The sequence below is a fragment of the Coffea eugenioides genome, chromosome 10 (assembly GCF_003713205.1).
Source record: "Coffea eugenioides isolate CCC68of chromosome 10, Ceug_1.0, whole genome shotgun sequence".
In the NCBI taxonomy this organism is placed as follows: domain Eukaryota; kingdom Viridiplantae; phylum Streptophyta; class Magnoliopsida; order Gentianales; family Rubiaceae; genus Coffea; species Coffea eugenioides.
In genome coordinates this window covers 4,075,631-4,099,072 of record NC_040044.1, presented here as the reverse complement: position 1 = coordinate 4,099,072, position 23,442 = coordinate 4,075,631, and the positions used below count along the sequence as shown (strand labels likewise).

At 36.7% G+C, this 23,442-nt stretch overlaps 2 protein-coding genes across 3 annotated transcripts; one reads left to right on the top strand and one right to left on the bottom strand.

Moving 5' to 3' along the window:
• Window positions 1-775: 775 nt before the first annotated feature.
• Window positions 776-3,399, top strand: LOC113750882. Its single transcript, XM_027294822.1, has 3 exons — window positions 776-1,193; window positions 2,590-3,257; window positions 3,303-3,399. The coding sequence occupies exons 1-2, from the start codon at window positions 1,026-1,028 to the stop codon at window positions 2,953-2,955; spliced, it is 534 nt and encodes a 177-aa protein (XP_027150623.1). The 5' UTR covers window positions 776-1,025; the 3' UTR covers window positions 2,956-3,257; window positions 3,303-3,399.
• A 759-nt stretch (window positions 3,400-4,158) lies between these two features.
• LOC113750881 (kinesin-like protein KIN-4A) lies at window positions 4,159-15,956 on the bottom strand. 2 transcript variants are annotated; one of them, XM_027294820.1, is made up of 26 exons: window positions 15,539-15,956; window positions 13,687-13,833; window positions 13,427-13,576; window positions 13,066-13,319; window positions 12,212-12,399; window positions 12,002-12,126; window positions 11,076-11,112; window positions 10,878-10,969; window positions 10,658-10,768; window positions 10,420-10,533; window positions 10,204-10,291; window positions 9,917-10,029; window positions 8,955-9,053; window positions 8,757-8,870; window positions 8,544-8,660; window positions 8,369-8,449; window positions 8,057-8,128; window positions 7,375-7,468; window positions 7,106-7,137; window positions 6,923-7,020; window positions 6,726-6,824; window positions 6,354-6,575; window positions 5,669-5,849; window positions 5,210-5,356; window positions 4,813-5,125; window positions 4,159-4,598 (listed from the first exon to the last, which is right to left on the bottom strand). In XM_027294820.1, exons 1-25 carry the CDS (start codon window positions 15,680-15,682, stop codon window positions 4,898-4,900), a joined length of 3,147 nt encoding a protein of 1,048 aa, XP_027150621.1. In that variant the 5' UTR covers window positions 15,683-15,956; the 3' UTR covers window positions 4,159-4,598; window positions 4,813-4,897. The 2 variants fall into 2 exon arrangements, with proteins under 2 accessions (XP_027150621.1, XP_027150622.1); XM_027294821.1 differs by having other exon boundaries at window positions 5,687-5,849; window positions 15,539-15,955.
• Window positions 15,957-23,442: the final 7,486 nt, after the last annotated feature.

Sequence of the window (23,442 nt, the reverse complement as noted above, 5' to 3'; positions counted from 1 at the left end):
ATGGTAGTTTTCGGTAAAAGATGTAGGAAAAATTTTTAAGATGGAAATTATTGTTCTTTTCTTTTTCCTTTTCTTTCCTATCTTCTTTTTCTTCCTTCTCTCTCCCCTATCACCTCTCCCTCCCAGCCGGAACAAGCGAAACAATCTTTTTTTTTTTTTTTCTCTCTTCCCCTCTTCTCCCTCTTCTCCCTCTTCCCCTCTCCTCCCCTTCCCCCTCCTCATCTCCCTCTTTTGCCACCCTTCCTCTTCTCCTAGCACGATTTGGTCGCATGACCAGATTCGGCAGAGAGGGCAGGAGAGAGTGGCTGGGGGGGGGGCAAGAGAGCGAGGTGGCGAGGAATAGGGAAGGGGAGGAGGAGAGGGATGAAGGAGGATAGAAAGAAAAAAAAAAAAAAGAGGTGGCCGGTGTCGGAATCGAAGGTGGTGGTGGGTTGAGGTGGAAGATGGAAATTTTTTTGGTGTATTTTAGGTATTTTAAAGTGTGTAATTTAAAAATATTGAAGAGTTTTTTGAAATTATTGAATGTAAAGTTGTTAAAAAATTGGTAGAAGACAAATTTAGCCAAAAGCTCGTTTGCTAAATAGACCCGAGTTCTTGGATGAAGGAGCTTGTTTTTTTTTTGTGTTGTGGGTTAAGTTGCTGAAAGATTGGCACCACAAAACTGACGCAAGTCCAGTCCTAAACAAAGCCCAAAAGGCCCTAAAAAAACTATCGCTTCGAAAGTACAATTGCCAGCGACAACAACTACTGTTGAAAAGAAGAAATTCCTAGAACCATCCAGTTCCAAATCGGAAAAGTTCTCCCCTCGGCCTTGGCCTTGAGTTTCTCTGTTTTTTTTTTTTTTTTTGGACATTCTTTTTAAGCACACAACTTCTTCGTAAGAAGTGGTATCTGCAATTATTTCTGCATAGATACCATATTACGATAATTATTTATTTATTTATGTATTTTTGGTGGAATGAGAATATAATCGATTAGTATTAAGAAACGAAGCATTTTGTGGTGAGACTGAAAATTGATATGCCATGAACCACGGGATGGATGCTGACATGATGGAGGCGGATTCCACCGCCTCGCCACCGTCACCGCCACCGCCACCTATTCCGTCCGACCAGAGCGATGTCATGACGGGTCTGCTCTCGACGGCTCGCCAACTAATTCAGCAAGGCAATCCTTCCCAAGCTCTCCATGCGGTAATTAATTTATTACTCCTCTCTCCCGTCCTTCCTTGTTCTAATTCTTTTGATTTTCTCGACTCCTACAAGTAATCTCTGTTGTTATGGCTGATTAAGAAATGGGCTTATTTGCAGAGTTGTTTGTTATATTTATTTTTAACGTTTATTCACGTTGGTACTTGGAAGCATCTACGGGCCATGAGCTGCAGATCTATTGGTTATTAAGTAGAGATTTTATTCGTGATTTTATATGTTTCCTAGAGTGCATTGTGCTCAAATTTCTTGAATATGTTTCAAGTAACGAATTCAACTTTGTTTGTGCCTCTCTGTGCATGGTTCAACTAAAATCTTATTCTCTACTGTGTACTTTGTCGAACCAATCTGGAAAGTCATCGTAATCAATGCTTTCTGTTTTTGATGCAAATTAACGTCTTACTAATCGCTATCATGTCCAATTCTGCCACGTGAAGCTACAGTACATGAGGGAAAATGGGGGAGGGTTTGACCTTGAGGGCCAAAACCAGGGCACCTCATTTTGCTCTGCTGATGTCACATCCTGTTGGGGATTCTACTTTTGATTTGGCCATGGACCATTTGGTTTCTAGCAAAGCAGCGAAGCATACCTTATTCCTCCTCAAGGGGCAAGAAGAAGAGGGATTTTATTTGTATTGAATGAACTGCAATAGCTGCATATCAATTTTTTTTTTTTTTTTGGGTGTGCCCTCCTCTTTGGTGTCGAGTTTTTCAGTGATGGTAGTTGTCTAGGATTCTCAGTGGGGTTTGTTGTATTTTTACTTGCCAGAATTGATGTAAGAATTTTAGTCCCGTTAGGTCACTTGAGGATGACAGTTAAAGAGAGTTAGTAGATACTGATCACACCAAACTTCGTCTTGTTTAAAATTTTGCTCTTGCACGTAAATTGTTGCTATAATTTGCTAAATTGTTTACAGTAGCCTAGTTAAATTTAATGTTCGAGTTTGATTCGTTATACTATTTCTTTTGATGTTAATATGCTTTAACAATGGCCTTTGAAAATTAAGATCGTAAACAATATGGTTAAGGAGACTTTTAATGTTATGTAAGGAGTGCAAACTAAAACTATGAAGCGACATGAATTCTGACTTGTGAGACCACAGCATTCTACATAAATATTCTGAGGCTTGTAGTACTGGATGAGATATTAGTGATTTGAATTGTAAACCATGGCTAAGTTACAAATGTTTTCAATTTATCATTTTTGTAGTGTGTACCTGTAGGCTGTTGGAGGTTGTAAATGCTCGTCTTTTGTAGTGCGGACATGGATTGATGGTTTCAATGTGTCATTCTTTTGTACTGAAAATGCTGTTACATTTTAAAGCTTGAGGAATGGTTACTTCATTTGAACGTATCTAATTATAGTTCTTGTTGGTAGCAGGTGGTGATTGCAATGAGGATGAGAGGTGGGGAAGAGGCTGTATATCATGCTCTTAACCGGGCTAGGGAGCTGTACAGGAACAAAGTTCAAGAAAGTATTGCTGCTGATGAGTTGGCAACCCTGCTTGCTGAGTGTGCACTTGCAGAGGCAACGCCGTTGAATTCTCAATCATCTCAACACAACAAGGTGGACCAATCTCGTGAGCTTGATGTTGATGGAACTTCAATACTTGCAGAGACCGGCAGGAAGCAGATTGTGCTGGATGCATTTTCTGATGGAAGCAGCTTTGTTTGCTTGCAATGTGGAGGTCTTGTAAGCAATGAGCGGAAGGAGGAGCATTATGCTTTTTGGTGTTGCAAAACCTGAGTTCACTTCTTACTGGGATCAGAAGTGGCGGATTTAGGATTGAGCTTTAACCAAAGGGAGAAGGTCATGTATGAGGATGATCTATGTATCGCTCAATGTGATGAATAATGCTGTTCAATTCCCTCTATTGTATATATTGTATACTCGAAAGAAAATGCTCAGAGTTTGACATCACCTTCGTATCTTAAAAAGGGTCATGATTCTGGGCACTAATTGAGAGTCAATGAATATTTAAGGAGATGAAGTATGATACGGTCCTGTTTCAGAATAGTTGTCTTCCCTACATGTTCATTGACATGAATGTAAATTTCTTTTTAAGGGGAAAAAAAAGGAAGAGAGTGGGGAAGGGTATATTTTGATTAAAAAAAAAGGTCAAGATGAGAGTGATGGACTAGATAAGTGTAAGATTTGGTGGAATGGAGACTAATTGCCTTTTTTTTTTTTTTTCTTTTGAGAATATTAATTAGCTTGCTGTTTTAATCATCCTACTTTACTGTGCAGCACTTAATTTTGAGTTGAGAGTTCAGACTTCAGAATGTAGTCGAGGTGGCTGGAGAATAAATAGATGCTTACGTACGTAGTGTTCCAAAAATAGATATAGGTGTTCTTTCTATTATTTGTTTTCTGAATTTTATCATACATAAACATATGATAGTGAATGATTAAATTTGCTTCCTATCAACATCAATATTTATATTTATCCATGAATATTCTATAATACTAAAAAAGTTTCAACCTCCATTAAATTGCTTCTTTCTAAAATAGTGAGATCTCCCTAAGTTAGATGCATCATTCATTTGCCTGCTGATAGAAGGCCAGAAGGGTAAAGCATCGTATTGGTGCAATTTGCAAAGCACCAATACCTAAATTATGAAGCACTCCTAGCAAAAACGTCTGGTTGAAATTTAATCCGATATCTGACACTTTTTGTCTAAATTAAACAACAAAAGAAAAGAAGAAAAAGAATCATCAATAGACTCTGTGTGTGTGTGTGAGAGAGAGAGAGAGAGAGAGAGAGAGTCAAATTGTTTGCAACATTATATATCCTTTTACTTTTACTTTCTTCCAGTTAAGGGTAAGAATAAAGAGCAGTACAATATAGTGCTAAAATGGGAGGCTTTCTCTCTTTGTCCTTTGCAGAAATTCGATTGTAGTTGCACACAACTAAGATACAAACTAGAATCTAGAATAAAAGAACCTCACTGCTATAAAAAGAATGCTTAAGATTCATTTCTTTGCACAAAATCAATCTTTCAGGCTTTAACACAATATATACTAAAATGAATTGGCGAAAACTAAAGGGGAAAACCTAAGAAAAGAAACGATTAGAAAAGATTATTGACATGCTTCAGTCAGTTATTGAAGAGACAGCTCCCTTCAAAATTTTTATATTTGACCAAAATGTTGGCATGACCACAAAGATTTACAATGGTGAATTGGCGTTGCAACTCCCCCATTTATCATTTGATTTTGTTGCTGCTTCACGCTGGAGTCCTGCGTGATGACACCACATGGATTGAGATGATGCAGCTGATGAACTTCAACTTCTACAAAATTCCAAGTCTGAACAAAACTTCCAAACTTCAGTTGGTCCTGTACAAGAATCGACAAAAATTTCCCCGAACGGCCTTTTCACACAGCACCTGCTTCATATGCAATAAATATATACATGCATATGTAAGAAATTCATCGCCATAACTCAGGAACAAGAACAATTGGCACGGGAAAAGAAGGATTAATCCACAAGTATATAACATAGGTTATTGGGAGTCTAGCAATGTCAGCAAAATACAAGTCGTCCTGAAAGACAATGAAATCATTTACTTGATTTTAGGACTGAAAAGCAGCTAAATTTACCTGCAATCATTTCCACGTACTTCATTGTGCCATGTGTTGAGAGCCGAAAAGGGAAGGAGAAGAATGTACAAGCAAGAACAACAAACTACCGTCTATTTCTACACATGATATCCGGTAGAGCCTGCTGGCGAGGCCTTGCTCTCATGATAGTCTCGTCACTGTGTCTAATCCATTCTGAGAGTTTCCATGGCTTCTGCCACTTCCATTTGAACTGTAATAGCCATTGATGATGACTCCTCTTCCACCTCCATAATTTCCCACCTTGCCCGACGACTGCCAATTTCTTCATTGATAACTGTCCAATTGGCATCATCTGCAAAACCCGAGCTTATCACGTGTGAAACCAACCAGGCAAATGGACAGTAAACTGGTAAAAGAAAACATGCAGTAAAGCAACCTTTCGAGTTTGATCCATGAAGGCTGCTGACTCTCTTACTGAAGCATTAGCAATGCCTGCAGTATACTTGAGCTGTTTCTGTGCTGGCACAGGGATCGGAGACAAGGGACTGCTCATCTCATCAGCCAAGTGTTTGTTAGAGTTAGCCTGTTCATGGAGAATTGTACATAATCAAAAACCTGCTTAAAGGAATAACAGCAAGAAAAGGAACTGAAGGATAGAAAGCAGTAGAAACTAGTGTAACTTGCATGAGAACTGTTGAATTAGATGCAAATATGAGGCCAACAAGGTCGAGTGAAGTCAGAACCAGCTCCGTAGAGGTGATTCATAAAGAGAAATAGTATTCAGTGACATCTTTTAAGTCCATAATTTTTTTCCCTCCATCAAAATGGCAAAGCAGCCCCAATGGAACATGTAGGAGCATTGCAAATGAAATGGAGAACTAAATGAAACTATTACAAGAATGTGGAAGCTTACGGGCGGCGGTGTGGCCAATCCACTGGCAACCGCCTGCTCTCTAACTTTGAGCTCCTTCTCAGTTTCCTTTCTTCTAATTTCACTCTGTCGCAGTAAAACCACAAGTTCTTTGAGCTGCTCCTTCATCTCCTTGATTTCAATTTCTTTGTCCCACAACTGGCACCTATGAATAGCGTTAGAAAATGATGAGGTGTGTTTTGAAAGTCAAATTCCTCGTTGCCTGACGGATATATCTTTTTAGATGGTAAAAGTTTCAGAAAAACGTGTGTTGTAATGAAAATTTGACACTGTTGCAAAGCAACAATACTTTCCGCTAGCTATTCAAGCTCACCAAGACACCAAGTCTATTCATGTCGCAGCCAAGAATATGGGGCAGCTATTAAGGGACCTACATTCTGTTCCCTCTATCATGTGTCTATTTGATAGAAATGGAAAGATGAATTCTAGTTTGGCACCTCAAAGAAGTAAGTAAAGAAAGGTGTCAAAATAAGAAAGCAGGCCACCATATAACAGGGCTAAGTAGTTTGGCACAAAACACACCTAAAGACATACTGCACTTAACATTCAAGCTTTGAGGATTATTTATAAAAGAAATTTCAGAGCCCTGCCAAAGAAAAAGGGATGGAATCTGCAAAAAAGCTAGAGTCTAGAGCAGGTAGAAAAAAACCTTGCATCTCCAAGAGAATTAAACATGTACTGGAGCAAGTTTCTGGCATCCCCCATGGACCGTAGTTGATTCCATCGTCCACGACTAGTAAAAGCTCGCTCCCGTTCTTCAGCTTCTGAAAGCTGTGAAGCCATTGCTACAAGTGAGTTGGATGAGATGCTTAGCATGTTCTCAAGAGAAGCAATTCTTGCTATTCTTGCATTTGGTGACATTGAAGCTGCCCTGAACCCAATAAGATATTAAATAGTTAGTCTATGACAGGCATCGGTGCATCAATTCAACCTTAAAGCCACAAACTTCAAGCTTACAAAATCAAATACTGGACAACATCCAAGAAATAAGAAATTTAAAGAAAAGGAAAAAAATCCACACCTAGATAAACCATTTTTCACTCTTGGAGGGCTCATTCCTTTCGCTGCAAATTCATCTGCTTGTCTCAAGACAGACAACTCTTCTGCCAATGCTGCTCTTCTGCAGATGAGGAAACAAGCAACCAAATGAATGAAAATTTTCCTCCACAAAAATAATCTTTAATGCCAGCACAACATTGTGATCGAAGTGATACATACACTTGACACTGCTTCTCGTACTCATAACGTACTTCGTGAACATTCACCATCACTTCTAGTTCATGGTCAAGCCAGCGCTGCAAGGATTTCTCATTTCCCTGAATACAAAACTTGGTATCATCAAACAATTGCCAAGTTAAAGATACAAAGAATGACATGCAGAGGGCAAGGTCTGACCATTACCTGCCCATTGGAGCCAGTTCCATTGCTAGTTACTGCAAGAAAAACAAAGCAGTGAGAAACGAGAAAGCACTGTGCACATTTGAAGCAAAATTGTGGTAAAGAAGATATTTCATTCTATTAACCAGTAGAAGTTCCATCACACCAGTACATTATCAAATTTCCATTTGTTTGAGTTCTTAATATCCAACATTTTTTACTTCAATAAAGAAAACAAAGGACTGAAATTAAATAAACAAAAAAACATTAAGCACAAGCTAAAGAGATCCAACCTGAGTTGTCACGACCTGAGGATTTACGTGCTTCTAGCAACTCTTTGAGCCTTTTAGTAGCCATTGCAGCCTCTTCTGTTTTTCTTTGAAGAACCTGCAATGAATTTGTCCCATTAAAGCGCATAAATGAATTTACTCAATAGGGACATCCAACATAAAACATGGTTTTATTTAGAAGATGAGAATTTGAACTGAAGGTGGGCTGTCAGAAATCCCAATATACACATAGGAAAACAAGAAAGATTCATAGACTTTTTTCACCCTTGAAATTCAAATGCATTGTCAACTTCACAAGTCAAAAATTGGAAAATATTTGTTTTTATGTTAAAAACTTCATGGCTAGAAAATAAAGAACAAGTACTTAGCCAGTTTTTTTTTTAAAAGGCAATGAACAGATGGAGAATTTGTGAGAGACAATCAATGATGTAAAATGAACCTTTAAAGGAAGCTGTGAACCTTTCAAGGAAGGATGCAATATTGGTTAAGAAAACTAGATAAGTATCTTCTATTCTACTGTTTAGTATTTGAACACTGATTTGGGAAGTTTAAGTGGGAAATACAATGAACACCAATACCTCACTCACCATATTATATTACTGCATTGTGGGTTACAAACAAATGAGAAATCTGGATTATTTCAAATTGGCATCAAAATCATTTTTCAGACTAAATGAGATCCTACCATTTTCTGACGCTGATTCAAAGCTTGCAGCTTGTGCCTTTCATACTCGTTCCTTCTTCCCTCTTTCTTCAACTGCAATTGTATGGATATGCATATTAATACACAGCATAATGTATCATAATCTATGTGGTTATAAATGAAGCGAATCAATAATCAATCTTACAAGAGGGGAAAATAATCTCAGTATCTTAAGAAATGGACGAATCAAGTTAATAAAATAGGTAGTCCAACTTGCAGCAAGCCAAGTGAAGCAGAATCAGAAATTAGGACTTCAAAGCATAAATGTTAAGGCAGCACCAATTTGAGTAATACCTGCAAGAGTTCCTTTTCACGAGATGCCTTCCACTGTCGAAATTGTTCGGACTCTTGTTTGATTCTTTGTTGTAATTGGACCTATAGTTTCAGACACTGTTTGGTCAGTCTAGCTCTTAAGAATTTTTTAAAAAAAAAGGGAGATGAAGAAGAGAAAGAATACATGCAATTCTACCTTCTGAGCCTTAATGTATTGTATTTCATCTTGTAGCCGCTTTGCAGCCTCATCACTCTTTTGTTTTTGCTTTAGAAGCTGAACCTGGCTCTCTTGTTTCTTCTTAAGATCTTGAATCTGTTGGCCACATATTTGAAGCATTTTGGAAGTCAGATACTGACAAAAAAAAAAAATAGATTCTCAGTATGAAAGAAACACTCATCAAGATATGACCTGTGCTTCAAGGGATTTTAGCTTCTGGGAATGCATGTCTTGCAATTTTTGAGCTTGTCCATCGGAGTTAGCAGCAAGGTTTTCAACTTCTGCCAACAATCGGTCTCTTTCTTGCTACACCGAAAGAAAAAGCAAATAATCAATTTTGTGGGTTTAGAATATCATGCACAGTTGAAGTCATTCAGTAGTATTTTTCACCTGAACAGTCCTTTTCTCTTCCTCAAGTTCAATAATCTTTTTACCAAAGTGTTGTTTAAGTGCCACTGCATCTAATCCTCCAAAAAGTTTCATCTCAGACTGCAAAAGCCATTAAAAGGTACCATAAGACGAGTCATCATGACATGCACTAGTTCAGATTAAACATAATGAGTGTGTTTGGTTAGGAAATTATTTGCCCAAATATATTTGCTTACATCATCATTACAATTTCCAATACACCTTTTTATCTTCCCAATTACCTTTTTATCTCACATACATCACATCACAAAAAGTGTTACAGTAAAAATATCTCAAATAATTTACAATCCAAAATGTAAAACAGAGAGTTATTATAAGATCACCTCTACTTGAATACTCAAATATTACTCATGAGAGAAAACAACATAATGGAAAAACACCACCACATATCGACATAAAGGGATCGGTTTGATGTCTAATGGAAAAGCAAAACACCAAGCAATATATAAGAGTTTACAGATGTTCGTTTTTACCATGAAATTGCAAAATACTCTCAACATGACAAAAGCAGCAATTCAATAACTTCACAATTTCCTGTAGATGGCTCTTTAAAACACCACATAGTTATTACACCACATAGTTAGACGGGCTAAAAAGTGAGAAAACTACTGTATAACAGCCATCACCCAAACTAATAGAGGCAGGATAACACTATGTATCCCTTCTGGGAGGACCGGTTAAGCCTTCTTTGTTCTTCTTGTTGGAGTTATTTTACAAAGACTTGCCAGATCAAGGAAGAATGGGCAAAAAGCAAACTAGGAGAATGCAGTACAAGATCAAAAGAAAAAGAATCTAAAAGTATCAATACTGACGGTTGAAATATACCCAACAAAAATGCATAAAGCACGTAGAGAATTGTAGAGATACTCATATTGCCTCTTGCCAACATATCAGTCAACATGGAATTAATTGCAAAGGGGTACCTCCTTTTGCTCCAGACGTTTATTTAGCTCATTCAACTCTTTGTCCATGGAATCTTGAAGAAGGGTATGCTCCCACTCCTTGGCTGCTTCTTCATCAATGTCTCCAGAATCACCTGCCAGGTGTCAAAACGACCCCAAAACAAATTAGATTGTTGGTCTGGATAGAAAAAAGTGAAGAACACTAACTCACCCAAGAGAACGATCAGTTTCTACTTAAAGCTCATACATAGGCCAAGAGAAATGGAGAAAAAGTCTCAAACAACTTCAGAATATGGGAGAGATCATACCACTTTCACTCATTTGATAGTCAGATGACTCCATACTCTGCAAGCCCCTTTTAAGCCCTTCGCTTTTCAGAGAGAAGGAGCTAGCCAACTGGAAAATAAGTTTTCCAATTTATAAGCAAAACTAAGAAAGGAGTTTTTATTCACCAAAAAGGAAAGCATTTCTTCTGATAAGAGAAAGCAAAACAATAATAAAAGCATGTGATCTCGATTGTATACCTTAGCATTTGTTTCACACTGCTCGGTCACAGGGCATCTACTGCGATATTCATGGAGTTCACGACAGAGTTCCTCATTATTTGCTTCAAGCCAAGCAACCCTTTCCCTCAGAACCTACAAAAATTACTTCTTATCAAGACCTTTTCTCCAGAAATTGAACAGAATCTCAAGGGTCTCAACTGTTAGGAATAATAGCAGCCAAACTAACTACTTTATCATGAAACACAATTTTAAGAACCTGTATTTCATCAGGAGAACATCCGCCTCCGCGGGCACAAAGTTCTGCCTGCAAAAGCTCTAGCTGTTGCCGCATCTTCAACATCTCATTTGTTATGGGATCTCTATTGATCTGTTTAACAGAAAACCAAAACCTATTCATATACAACACCAAGAGAGAAGTAATCTCCAGAAAGATAATGTCAATACCACAAGAAAATAGAAATTTTTCTAAAACCTACCACCGGCTTATTTTGGATATTCCGAGCACGATTTGCATATTTTAAAGTGTTCAGAGTTTCCTCAGCATTTATGTCAGCAGGACTAATGCAGGCTGGGCAAGTCCATTCAGAAAGTATAAGCACAAAGCAAGAAAAAAATTTCATTAGTTGCAACAGAAGCATATCTGGAGTAGGAAACAGCGAAGAAAGCATAAGTACCTATCATGAAGGTTCTGCTATTACCACCAAGTGAATCCTGCCAATAACCAAAACTTAGACAATGAATACACGTGGAGGGAGAAACAAACAAACTATAGAATGTAAGAGCATTTCTTTTGAAGATTGGCACACCAAAAACAAAGTAAAATCCTTTAAGCCTTAAGTTGGTTGTCTACGACTACCTGAGTTGACTATTTGAACTCCTCTTAGCCTGTTAAGCACAAGGTAAACGTACATCTGATACATGTTAAGTTAGATACCCACTTAGCCTGTTAAGCACAAGTTAAACGTACATCTGATACGTGTTAAGTTGGATAGCCTCAGTTTGTTGCTTTCTTATTCCTGGTTCCTCTTTAGTATGTGTTGATTTTTAACTGTACAAGTGGTATACAAACAAACGAATTTGTTTGGCATGGAATTCACTGCACATGATATTAACACTGGGAAAGTTCTAGGATTTGAAGCCAAATCTTTCGAAGGAGCCATGTGCGCTCAGTTTTTTTATTTATTAATTCCTTAAAATGATTCAAACATAGGATAACAAAAGTAAATTACGGAAGAGAATTATGGGTACAGTTAGAGATAGATGTGTGAAAGGTGCCATAACTTAACTCTCATATCATAATAATGAAAAGTAGGAAGTTCTATACTTCTGCCAACTACAAGAGATGTCTCTGACACTAAAGATTAGTACTACTATGTCTTTCCAATGAGAAAATCAACACCTTGTGCAATTAACAGTCTTTCGGGTGGCTAAAATATACAGTTCAAGCACATTTCAACATGTTCAATGTACAAAGCCTTCATAGGGTAGGCATTGAAAGCCAATCTAATGATACCCTTTGTGAGTTTCTTATTATCAAATTCCAAGCAAATAAACAAATGCAAGCTATATGATGCCCATAATTAATAACAGCATGCCAGACCTGCAATAACCGAGTAAGTTTACTGTCCCGATATGGAACATGAACACCTTCTTTCCGCTTTTTCTCATCCCCAAGTGCACTAATAACATTACCAAGGGCTAGAAGGCCCTTGTTGATGTGAACTCCTGTAGGTAGAACAATTTCATATAAATTTTTATGTTGACCCAAAAACGTGCTTAAGACAGTAATTAAAAAGGGAGTTTTACTTACCTTCCTTAAAACGAAGACCATCAGAACCTGTCCTTTTGGCACGCTCTGATCCAGCAAGATCAACCAAATGCAATTTGGCACAAAGATATTCTTCATTTGTATACTCATTTGCATTTCCATTACTCAGAGTCATTGGGTTAAGCTTATGCATCTGTTCCATTGTGATGGTGAAAATGGCATGAGAGCGGCTGAAAGAGACAGAGCAACCATCATAATTGAGTATTGAATCATCTACTTCTGCATCAAATCTATTACACAAAAAATCTCAATGACCATTTTCCCAGCCAACTTTCCAAATTACATTCATAACCAGTTGCATAATCAATTGAAGCATAATGTGAGAAAACACATTATGAACAAAAAGAATATAGACATTGCACCTACATATTTACATACAACAACTTAATCCAATATATCAGGAGGGCAAATCACCATATGAGGTGTACGGATGAAAATCAACATATTATCGTTGATCCAGGAACGAAAACCATTAGCGACATCCTCCAAAGAACTTAACTTTTGCCTTTGACTTTGAACTTTCTCCTGTTTGTGGCCTTAATCTACTACACTACAGGCAGACACTTAATGAGCTTTCCAGTATTATAGGGAGAATGTCTAATATATGAGGTTAAAGGTTGAAATGTGAAACTCAAGCAACAAAAATTGCTTAAACAAAAAAATTTAACTTGAAAATTTAATCTTTTCTCCAATGTCAATGAATGGCCTATAGTTGTCCAGGATTTCACAAGCAAATTGATTATGAAGGCCTATGTCCGGTATGTTGGCAGTAAAGAAACTTAGATTATTTCAGCTTTTTTACAAGCGAAAGAAATTTTAAGCAAGTCTGGTTAAACCTTGACTGATTGTTCATATTTGTACTTCCAGTTGCCCTGCTTAGTGATCCTTGCTCCAGGCAATCAGCCATTTCTTTCAGTGTTTGGATGCTACATTCAGTGGATCCTGCTAATGTAATAACACCATTTGATGTTTCACGAATTTGTATTGGTGATTTTCCAGGGATTGTTAGTTTCCCAACGTGCCCATTTGTTGTCTCCGACTTGTTAGCGGAACTTGGATCCAGCAAGTCCCTTACTTCTTCTTTATGTATCTTCACAAGAAGATTCAAATGTTAGATGGTTGCTATAGGAGATAAGGAACGACATACATCTAGTGAACCGTTATATGCATGTGAAAGAAAGGAAAATGAGGCCAAACCTCAATGAATGAGACATGTAATTGAAATTCTGTTTGATGCTTCAGAGTTTCAATCTTGCTGAACAAAGCGTTCATCGCTTGGGGAATTAGTCCTGTTTGGCAACCATCTTTGAAGCTGGTACCCATTGTATACGTTTTACCTGAACCTGTCTGCAATTAATGATACAACCATGATCACATTGCACACTCTTTGCAACGAAGTATACGGCTGCAGTCCATATGTAGGAAGTACAGTTCCTTCAGGATGGCAAAAGCATTACCTGACCATAGGCTAGAACTGTGGCATTATATCCTTGAAATAGGCCATCGACAAGAGGAGCAACACACTCTTCAAACATGGCAGATGATGGAGATCCTGTGCTTCCATAAACTTGATCAAAAGTAAACGAGTGTGTACCAATTTGTACCTGTATCAGAATCAAAATTAGCAGTGGACACTTGAAAAAAGGAGGAATTGAAGTGCAAACTCAAATATATTGGTATAGTGCTTCTCTGATTTTAAAAGGTGTATAATTGCAATGCATATGCAATAGCAAAGAGTTTCACACTAAGACAAAAGAAGGAGAAAGAAAGAGACAGTTAAATATTAAGTTTACATCAATATATGTAATAAAGTTTACGATAAAAGAGAGAGAGAGGTTTGAGGTATATGGTATCTAAAATAAGAGGTTGAAGGAAATCCAAAAAAAGACGCAAGAAGAGCTCACAAACACCGAGTCAGAGTTCTAGCAAATGAAAAAGAAAATATCACTTGCAGATAACGGGTGCATTATAATGTCCTAAATGTCGTCAACTTTTGCTTATGGTCGTGAACATGCGATTTGCAAAACAATGAACTCCTTATCCTGTCTTATGCAGAATTTGGAGAACAAAGCTTTTAAGCTAATAAATAACTAAATTCTTGTGTCTGCTGTGAAGAATTTGACTGCTTAGAAACCTCAGCTTACAAATTTTTTGCCTAGTTTTGAAAAATATTTCCCCAATTAGTAAAGTACTTGCAGCAAACGAATGTTTTGACTACATATCCTATTGATGAAGGGACGTGTCTTCATCACTTGAATGTTTCCGAGATAAGTCCCAAAAGATAGGGAGATGATCTAGCATTACGGATTCAGAGATTAGCATAAATGCAGACAATTAAGTAGGTTTTGATTTTTTTCAACATGGCATAGACATAATAATGAAGAATTATTGTGCCAGAACGAGCACCAGGCACCAATAGCAGAAAGTAGTCTGCCAGCTTAAAAAAGGGAAAAAGTTGAATAAGGTGCACTCCTTTTTTTTTATTGAATAAGGTAGACGTATGATGACAACACCATAGACAAGAAGCATAATTAACATCTCAGTGGTGGATGGAACACAAAAAATTACATTTTATCTTAACAAGAATATGAATAAATAAGATAAATGCTAAGCATGCATGACTCTAGTTGGACCTGGGTTTTGCTAAATTGAGATAAATTCAGGGGGTAAAAGTTATAAAATTTATAAGAAATAACACAATAGTAGATCTAGATTAATCCATTGAACCTCAAATTCATTGAGTGGAGGCAACACTAGAAGGTTAAAAACTAGACAGAGTTCTCTGAATTTCATTTCTTCAATCTAGAGTACATTGAAACTGAAATCAGCACTCCATTCTACTAAATGCACAATCAAATTTAGAAAAGAAGACAGCCCATTGACCTTACCGCTAGCTCAAAAATTTTCCCAAGATAATAATTCTGTTACTCCGTAGAATACAGAATAAACTTATCATCCATGAAAAGAAGAAGTAAGCTAAAAGAATCAAATACGCAATGTAAAGAAGGGAACTTTATGACCACCCTCTACAATTAATAGGGGAAAAAAAGAAATTTTTTCGCACAAAACAGCACAGACTGCAACATGCAACAACATGATTTCCCCACAAGCAAAAGAAGCTTAAAAAAAAAAAAGTTCTGGAAAACTTGAGAATCACATTAAGATCCACAAGCCCCCAAGAAAACCAAACATTGAGAGAAAATAAAAGCTGATCTCAGGGTGCATTCCAATCATCAACCAAAGTTTCCAATTACAGTTCAGTCCAGAGTACTCAGAAAGCAGCAACCGCATTACTGTGTGTGACTGTACCTGAGGCTTTCCAGGGACCACTGTTACACAATCTTTGCAACCCTGGAGCCTTTCATCTCCTATAAGTGGCCTAATATGGACTGCGACTTTCACACAGCAATCCTTATCTTCCCCAGAATGGTTAGCAGGAGCAGCAGTTTCCATTGGAGAAGCACAGTCAAAAAAAAATAAGAAAGAAGTAAAATGGTGGTAAACAAAAAGATTGGGTTTTACTTGAAAACGGTTGGGCTAATATTTGTTGTTTTTTCACAGAGCTGGAGAGAGAGTTTAGGACTAGAGAGTGATGCAGCAACTAGAAAAGAACCAGTTGAAGAACACAAGCCAAACAAAAGATGTACTGTTAAAAAACAAACAGCTGTTGGGGATTCAGGCTTCGGACAGAAACAAATGTACAACAAATAGAAATGGAAAGAAAGGAAAGAAAGTATAAAAAAAGGGTAGTTGCGGGAATAGAAGAAGTAGCCTGTGGGTGTATATCAAAAGAAAAAGAAGGTTGGCTTGTGTGCTAGAGTAACTGCTAGGACAGCAGCAATAACAACAACCACTTTCATGTCTTTTTTCTTTTCTATTTTTTTTTTTTTTTCAGAGTGGGAGGGGAGAGGCTGGGGAGGGTCTTTTTCCTTTTATTACATTGCAAAAAAAAAAAATTTTTTTTTTGAGAAAGAATTTTCAAGAAATTTGTCAAGGGCGCGGCTTAAAATCTATGAAAATAAAAACGACAACAAAGAGCCAATCTTTTTTTGAACAAAATTAATAACAAATTAGAACAAAGATACAATACTTGTGATTTATATCAATAAAAAAAACTTCTTTTATTTTATTTTATTTTTTGGGAATCACACAACCTGCAGCAATGCGGAAGAGCCTCGGCAGTGGCCAATTAGTGTGTAATCTTACATCACAAACTTTCCCTATTTGCCCCTGAAGGGTTCTCAACGGCTTCTCTAAGATTTTCTTGTTTATTTACAAATTTTTATTTATTTGCATCATCAACATATTTTTTAATTATTTTTTTATCTCATATATATCATTTTAAAAAAGTATTATAATATATTTTTAAAAAAATTATCTCAAATAATCTACTATCCAAACACACATAGTTTGTTCTTTTTTTGTCCCCCTCTCCTCTCCCTGTTCTAGCGGTTATTTGTCTACCTTTTTGCCCTTTTCCCTTTTTTGGATTATTTGTTTACCTTTTTGCCCTTTTCTCTTTTTTTTTTTTGTTTCATTGTATGCCACCTATTTAGTCTTGTTTTCATTCCCATTCCAACTTCAGGTATGGCATTAGACAGTTACATTGGTTCTTACAGATTATTTATCAATTAATTAACTAGTTTAAGGTGATTATTATGGTACATCTCCTACTAATTGCATGATTATCTTATTCTTAGCGCGTACTAAATCAAAATTGATCGACTGTATGTAAAATAAGAAACAAATAAATTCGGCTTGATTTAACTTAATTTTTTCTATGCAAGTGGCACTAAAAAATGTTGAAGATATTTGGAATTAAACTTTTGATTTTAGTAGCAATTTTTTTTTTAAAGGAGCTATTGTGTTATTAAAAGCGCTACCTTCACTTTTAAGTGTTTGGATAGCAGATTTCTTCAAATAATATTTTACTTGCATTATAAACACATTTTTCAATTCACCTTTTTATATTTTCAATCATCTTTTAAGTGTTACAGTAATTATTTCAAATAATACTCTATCTAATTAACTAATTTTCTAGGAGTATTATTTTGTCTCAAAGACTCTGTAAAGTGGGACTTGTTTTTTGTGTTCGTCTCAAAGACCGTGGAGGTGGGAACATCTCTGGTTACACACAAATTTTATGGTATTTGCATGTACACGCACGTCTGGAGAATTGGGGGGACAATGCTGGGATGTGGTGTAGACTTGTGGTGGACGATTCTACGGTTGGCCGCCTCAAACTTGGTAGAGTTAAAAGGTGCATCACAGCGCAAGCCACGTGACGCGGAATCGTTTTCCATTGTTTTGGACACGAGCAGGCTATGCAACAGATGATGCCACTCCTGCCCTTCTCTTTTTTCTTTTTCTTTTTTTTTTTGTTTTTGTTTTTGTTTTTGTTTTTGTGTGTGTGTACCACGTATGTACCAAACAAATATATAGTCATTCTACGTACTTCTTGTTCTCTGTAGCTTTGCCTTTCCGCATCCAAGCCACGTACGCTCAATTTTTCTTTTTGTTTCCTTTGGAAATATCATTTTGAATGTCCTCGTATTTCGCTAAATAAATTCTTTCAACCCTCACTTTTAAAAGGATAATGTTACATCTTTTATAAGATTAAATCAATAAAATTTGATTACAATATAAATTTTTGATCATTTTTTATTCTTAATCTATTACATGACCCATACATAGTCACGTTTTTTGGGTAAAAAGATTAGATTTTATTTAAAATTTAGAATCAAGTAACTGATTCGATCCGTATTCATTTTATTGTTCATAAAAAAATAAGTACTGACCCAAATCATATTCATTTTTCCTTAATATAAGGGAATATGACCCAATTCATATTTATTTTTGCTACTAAAAAAGTGGGATATGACTTTTTGCACATAAAATAAAAAATAACTGCATGTGATTTTAAATTTAAAAAAGTAATTAAAAATTTAGGTCGAGACAAAAATTTGCTAACTTAAATTTGTAATAGACGTGAAGTTAATATTTTTATCAAAAAAATTTTTTTTTTTTACTTTAAAAACACGTTTTTCAACTCTTGTTTTATATTCTCAAATTTTTTTTAATGTCATATACATCACATTACCAAAAAACAAATATTGCAGTATTATTCTAAAAAAATTTCTCATACAAAGTATTCATTGGGTTTTGGGAAAATTTATTGAGAATAAAATGTTAACGATTCGCTAACAAGTAAGAATCACACATGATATTTTGAGATTGTATAACTTGAGTAGCGGTGAGGTCGAAATCCAACAATATACTTGGGAAATGGTGACTTAAACTTCTTAAATCGACTTCTTTTTTCCTCCATGTCTCGCACCAATTAACTAATTTAATATTGAGTAGTTGTGTTTGTTGGAAAATGGAACGTACCCCTATAATAAGTTAACCCCATAATATAACTTTGACAAATTAGCTGTCCTAATTAATATTATCGAGAGAATACAAATGCACAAATAGCACTTTTTCTTTGTTGCGTATTGGTTTCCTAAGATTGTCACAGGAAATCTTCTTCGTCCAACTCTCGTTGGATGGGAAGTTGGTCCAGTTGTTGATTAGGTATAAAACTCCCACCAGTGTGCTGAACCCACCTCCAGTGGAGAGAAGAGGGTGGTGCCGTGGACCAGTAGCATGGTTACAAATATTTTAAGATTGGATGATTCAATAATGATTAGGTTGATAAAAAATTGCAAAGAAGAAAAAAAAAGGAGAGCTCCCTTGTGGTTTTCTTCTTGCATCTCCTAATTTGATAATAGATGCCTTTGTATCAATGAATAAGTGTTTGTTTGGTAAAACAAAAAAAAAAAGATGAGTGTTCGGACTCATGACATTCAACCCTTACCTCCCAGCAATGTGTATACATGCTATGTTTGTGAAAGAAAAGAAATTCGTACTCGACGGCTTCTTATTGGCATTAAAAATTCCTTTTTTGGAGGCAAGATAAAGTGCCCTCTCCAGAGTACCATGATTATCTAACACGTAGTAGATATATTTCAACTGTAATTATTCTTGGCAATCTAATGCACATGGTTTTGTTTATTTTTTTTTGGTAATAGTGTGTATATGCTGTATATTATGATCAAGATTGAGGGGCCAAGTGGTAATTGCCTTGGTCCCTTTCGGTTTTCTTTTCTTTTTTTTTAAAAAATTTTTACTGAAGCAAATGATGTATCCATAGTCATTACATTCTAGAAAGAAAATGAATAATAGGTAATATTCTTGATATAGAAAGAAATTCCTCCTTGTGTACCAAACGAACAAATTAAAGGGGCTTTTTGTAATAGTCTTGTTACTTGCATCCCTGAAATTCATGATTTTAGGCTAGGAATTAGGGATTGGAGTGCAGTGAAAGGGTTGGGAGTCTGAACACTAAGAGAGAGAGAGAGGTCCGTGAGTGCGAGGGAGGAAGAAATGAAAGGCGCCGGAGAGGACTTTGGCGGAAAGGGACAGTAGTGTGTGGGGCATAGGGACTACGGGAGGTGGCAGGGGAAGCAAGAAGTAAAGGGATCGGTCGAGGACGGATTGCCCCACAGATTTAGAGGCACTGCCAGCTGGTGGTCTCCTACCTCACATGGCAATTTTAGTCTCCTGTATAAATTATAATCGGCTGGCTCCCACATTCACTCACTCACACTCCAGCCTCCAGGCTCCTCCTACTTTGGCACAGAAATTAATCATGATTATCATTTTTCTTTTTTTGCAACTTTTAGGGTGCCTAATCTTCCGTTGAGCAATGGACACTAGTATCCTTATACCACCGGCTCTTCGACTGGACTTCCATTTGTGGTTGTTGTCTTATTATTATTTTTTTTAACAATAGTGGACAATAATCTACTCTATATCTATTATTATTTCTACTGTAACCTATTTTAAAGAGGGATCCAATTATACCAATGGAAGGATCGACGGGAATTGAACTACTACCGGACCAAATAGATGCACTACGCATCCGTCTGAAATTTTTTTCAGAGAACTACATAATGTGACACAGTCAATGGTTGTTGTCTTATTATGGTGGCTACAAATGCCAACTAGGGATTTGGAATTAACAATTGAGTTTAAGAATGTACTAATTATTCGGTTAAAGCATTTCACTATACTTTCAATGATTTAGTGTATATTGCCTGTTCACTTAATTTTCTCATAACAAATGCACTCTTTTTTTTTTTTTTGGTTAAAATGTGGAGTACCACAAAAAAAAATGCATTATTGGTTTCATTTCTTGAATTCGAAACTGAATAGGAGTAATTTGCAAAGAAAGAGTTGACAGAAGGGCGTTTACACTGTACAGTATTCAAGAATCAGGTTGCTAGTCAAATTTGGAAGCCACAGATCCGGCCTGAGCTGTAATAATACTTGGCTTGTGATTGATGCCTAGCTCTCTTAGAATCTAGACCTTAGGCTTTCTTTCTTTCTTCGTACTCATCTTTCTTTCCGGGATCAGCCTCGGAACGTGCACATTCATGCTTTTTCTTATCTCGCATCCCTTCCTGTTCCTCTATATTATTTGTTTATCAATTTATAGATTATTGGTTTTGTATTATGTGTTTGCAGCCCTCTCTTAGTATTTGCCATAGATGTTGGAATTTAAAGACAAAAAACCTTCGTTATGCATGGGTTGGATCGTAAAGGGAGGGAAGGATGAGGTACAAATTGTACGACGACCACTTCATTAAGTCGACAACTATAAAAAATCCCTTTAATTCTGATAGAAATGTTTGTTGTCTTTTGCTGGTTCCATGGATAATCAGATTAGGTTCCACCTTTCATCATTCACCAAGATGTTGGCAAAATACCGTTATGATGGACGTTGGGTTGTTGCTGTATTATTTCAAGCTAGGGACTATAACCATTAATATGTTGCTTTAAAAATCCTTCGTCTCTCTTTACAAATCATAATCAAAGCTCATATATATATATGTGGGGGGTTGTATTTATGCAGTAGTAGTAGTACTTGACTAATCCTATTCGTATTTGGGTGGTCCATACTTGCAGAGGAGCTTCTTTATTGCCAGGCCAAAAGCTTCTGGTCAATTAGGCAGCTGTATTTATTTATGGTTGACAACCGAAAGAGATATAATAAAAACTAAAGAAAAGATGCTCACCTTACGACTTTACTAGATTAATCACTACTGGTCGGTGTAACTTGTTGGTGTCAAGAATATGGAATATTCACAAGAATGTCTTAGTTTCACAGGTTTATAGTCGTTAATTAAAACCCTTCAATTTTGCAACATGCATGCAGCTTTTGCTAGTTTTGTATAGTATACAAAAATCTTGCACATTTTGAGGAATACTACTAATCTTATAGTTCATTCTCTATTGTAATTATGCTATCTTCCCTTGTTTAGAGCACACGGGAATCCTCAGTGCCAATTTTGTAATGGCAATTCAGTGCTACTTCTATATTTATGCCAAGTGCCCTATTTATTTAATTTGTCATATGTTGTTTATTTAAATTTCTTCTACCATCACATGATTAGTGGAATTGACACTGGATTTGACACCGAGTAGTGGCACAGAGGATCCCAACTGTGTTTAGAGTACTGATAAAACAGATAGAATTAGTTTATACGTTAGAAAGCGTTTTTGAGTACTTGGATAAATAAGTCATTTTCTTCTCTAATGGAACAAGCTTAAAGATGACATAATATATATATATATATATACAGTTTAGTTTAATTAGGATTCGGTACCATAACAAGGAAAACGATGATGTTTGAAAACCTCAAGCAACCAACAATATTTTATACATAAACGTCAGCTATAAGAATTGGGCAAAAGACAAGCACCCTTCGAAAGTTTGAACAATGTGATACTGCATTATGCATAAGCCGGAAGGAAGACTTTTGTTTCAAACAAGTACAGAAGAAGTTGCTTCGGAAACTGCCATTTTTTTATGAATGACCTTTTCTTCAGGATTTTTGTGGTAGACTGCAAGCTAAGCAAATTGCCCCCACAAACAGGGGGCCAAATCTTGCAGTTTACCAGCTCCTTCATGTAGAAGAAAGAATTGGGAGGGCTGATGGAAATGATCTCAACCTCAGCTTTCCTTTTCTCGACCTAACGCTCCCTCCGCTCACTGGATTTTCCAAATCCTACCGTTAGCTTGGAGTTGGATGCAAACCAAGTAACTACGACTGCAAAGACCCCACTCTGCACATTTTTCTTCAATCGTGTCTTGGGATCTAGTTTTGCTTATATATATATATATATATATATATATTTTGGAAGTTGGTTAGGTAAATTTTTTCTACCTTTTTCCTCCTGCAGCCACCTAGTGCGTTGTGGTTAGTGCGTCAGCATTTGGCCTACAGAAAAATGACACAAAACATCCCAACTTGAGTAAAATAACTGTAGTGAAAGAAATGCAATTGTTCATCAGCCTTTTTCTTCTTCTGGTACTTGGGTTTCAAGTGCTTTTGTTTGTTGTTACTACTACTTCCTCAGAAAAGGCCAATACAATAAAGACAGGTGATTGAATCTTCTAATTATTCATTCCTTATGCCACATGGCCTTGTATCCTACATGAGGTCGGTCATTGAAGATTAAAAGCACAAAGTGCAAGAGTTTAAGCTAGACTTCAAGATTAACTAGTAGGTCCCTAAGGTGAGGGGGGAAGGTGAGGGGGGGGGGGGTGGTGTTAGACTTTGTACTTTTTATCTCAAAGCCCACAATCCTGCAGGCCAGCCCATCCGTCCTCCCTCTAACCATATACACACAAAAAAATAAAAAAAAAATACAACCCTTTGGACCCATTTTTCTATGTGAAGAGCATAATCCCACATTCAATTCATCAAAAAGGTTCCTTGCTGCATCCTCAAGCCTGCAGCTTTACCCAATTTTGCCGGGCCTTTCTAGTTGGCAATGAGATGTTTACAGCTTTCAGCGTTTTGCAAAATGCATGTGTACAATTTACCTTGCATTCATTCTCATAACCCGGAGGACAAACCACATGATTGATGTACATAACTCTTTCATTAACCAATAAGGTTTCTGCTTTTTGGCAAAATCAGAGCAAGAGGCCACTGCCCCCCTCATTCATATAGTCATTCACTAGCTTTTTTCCTTGTGGTTGGTCGCTTTTTCTAAGTTTCTACCCCATGTGGAACTTTGCATCACATGCTCACCCCCACCTCCTTTCCATCCCAGCATTATGCTTATCCCTCTCTTTTTACATCTTTCTGTCTCCTTTC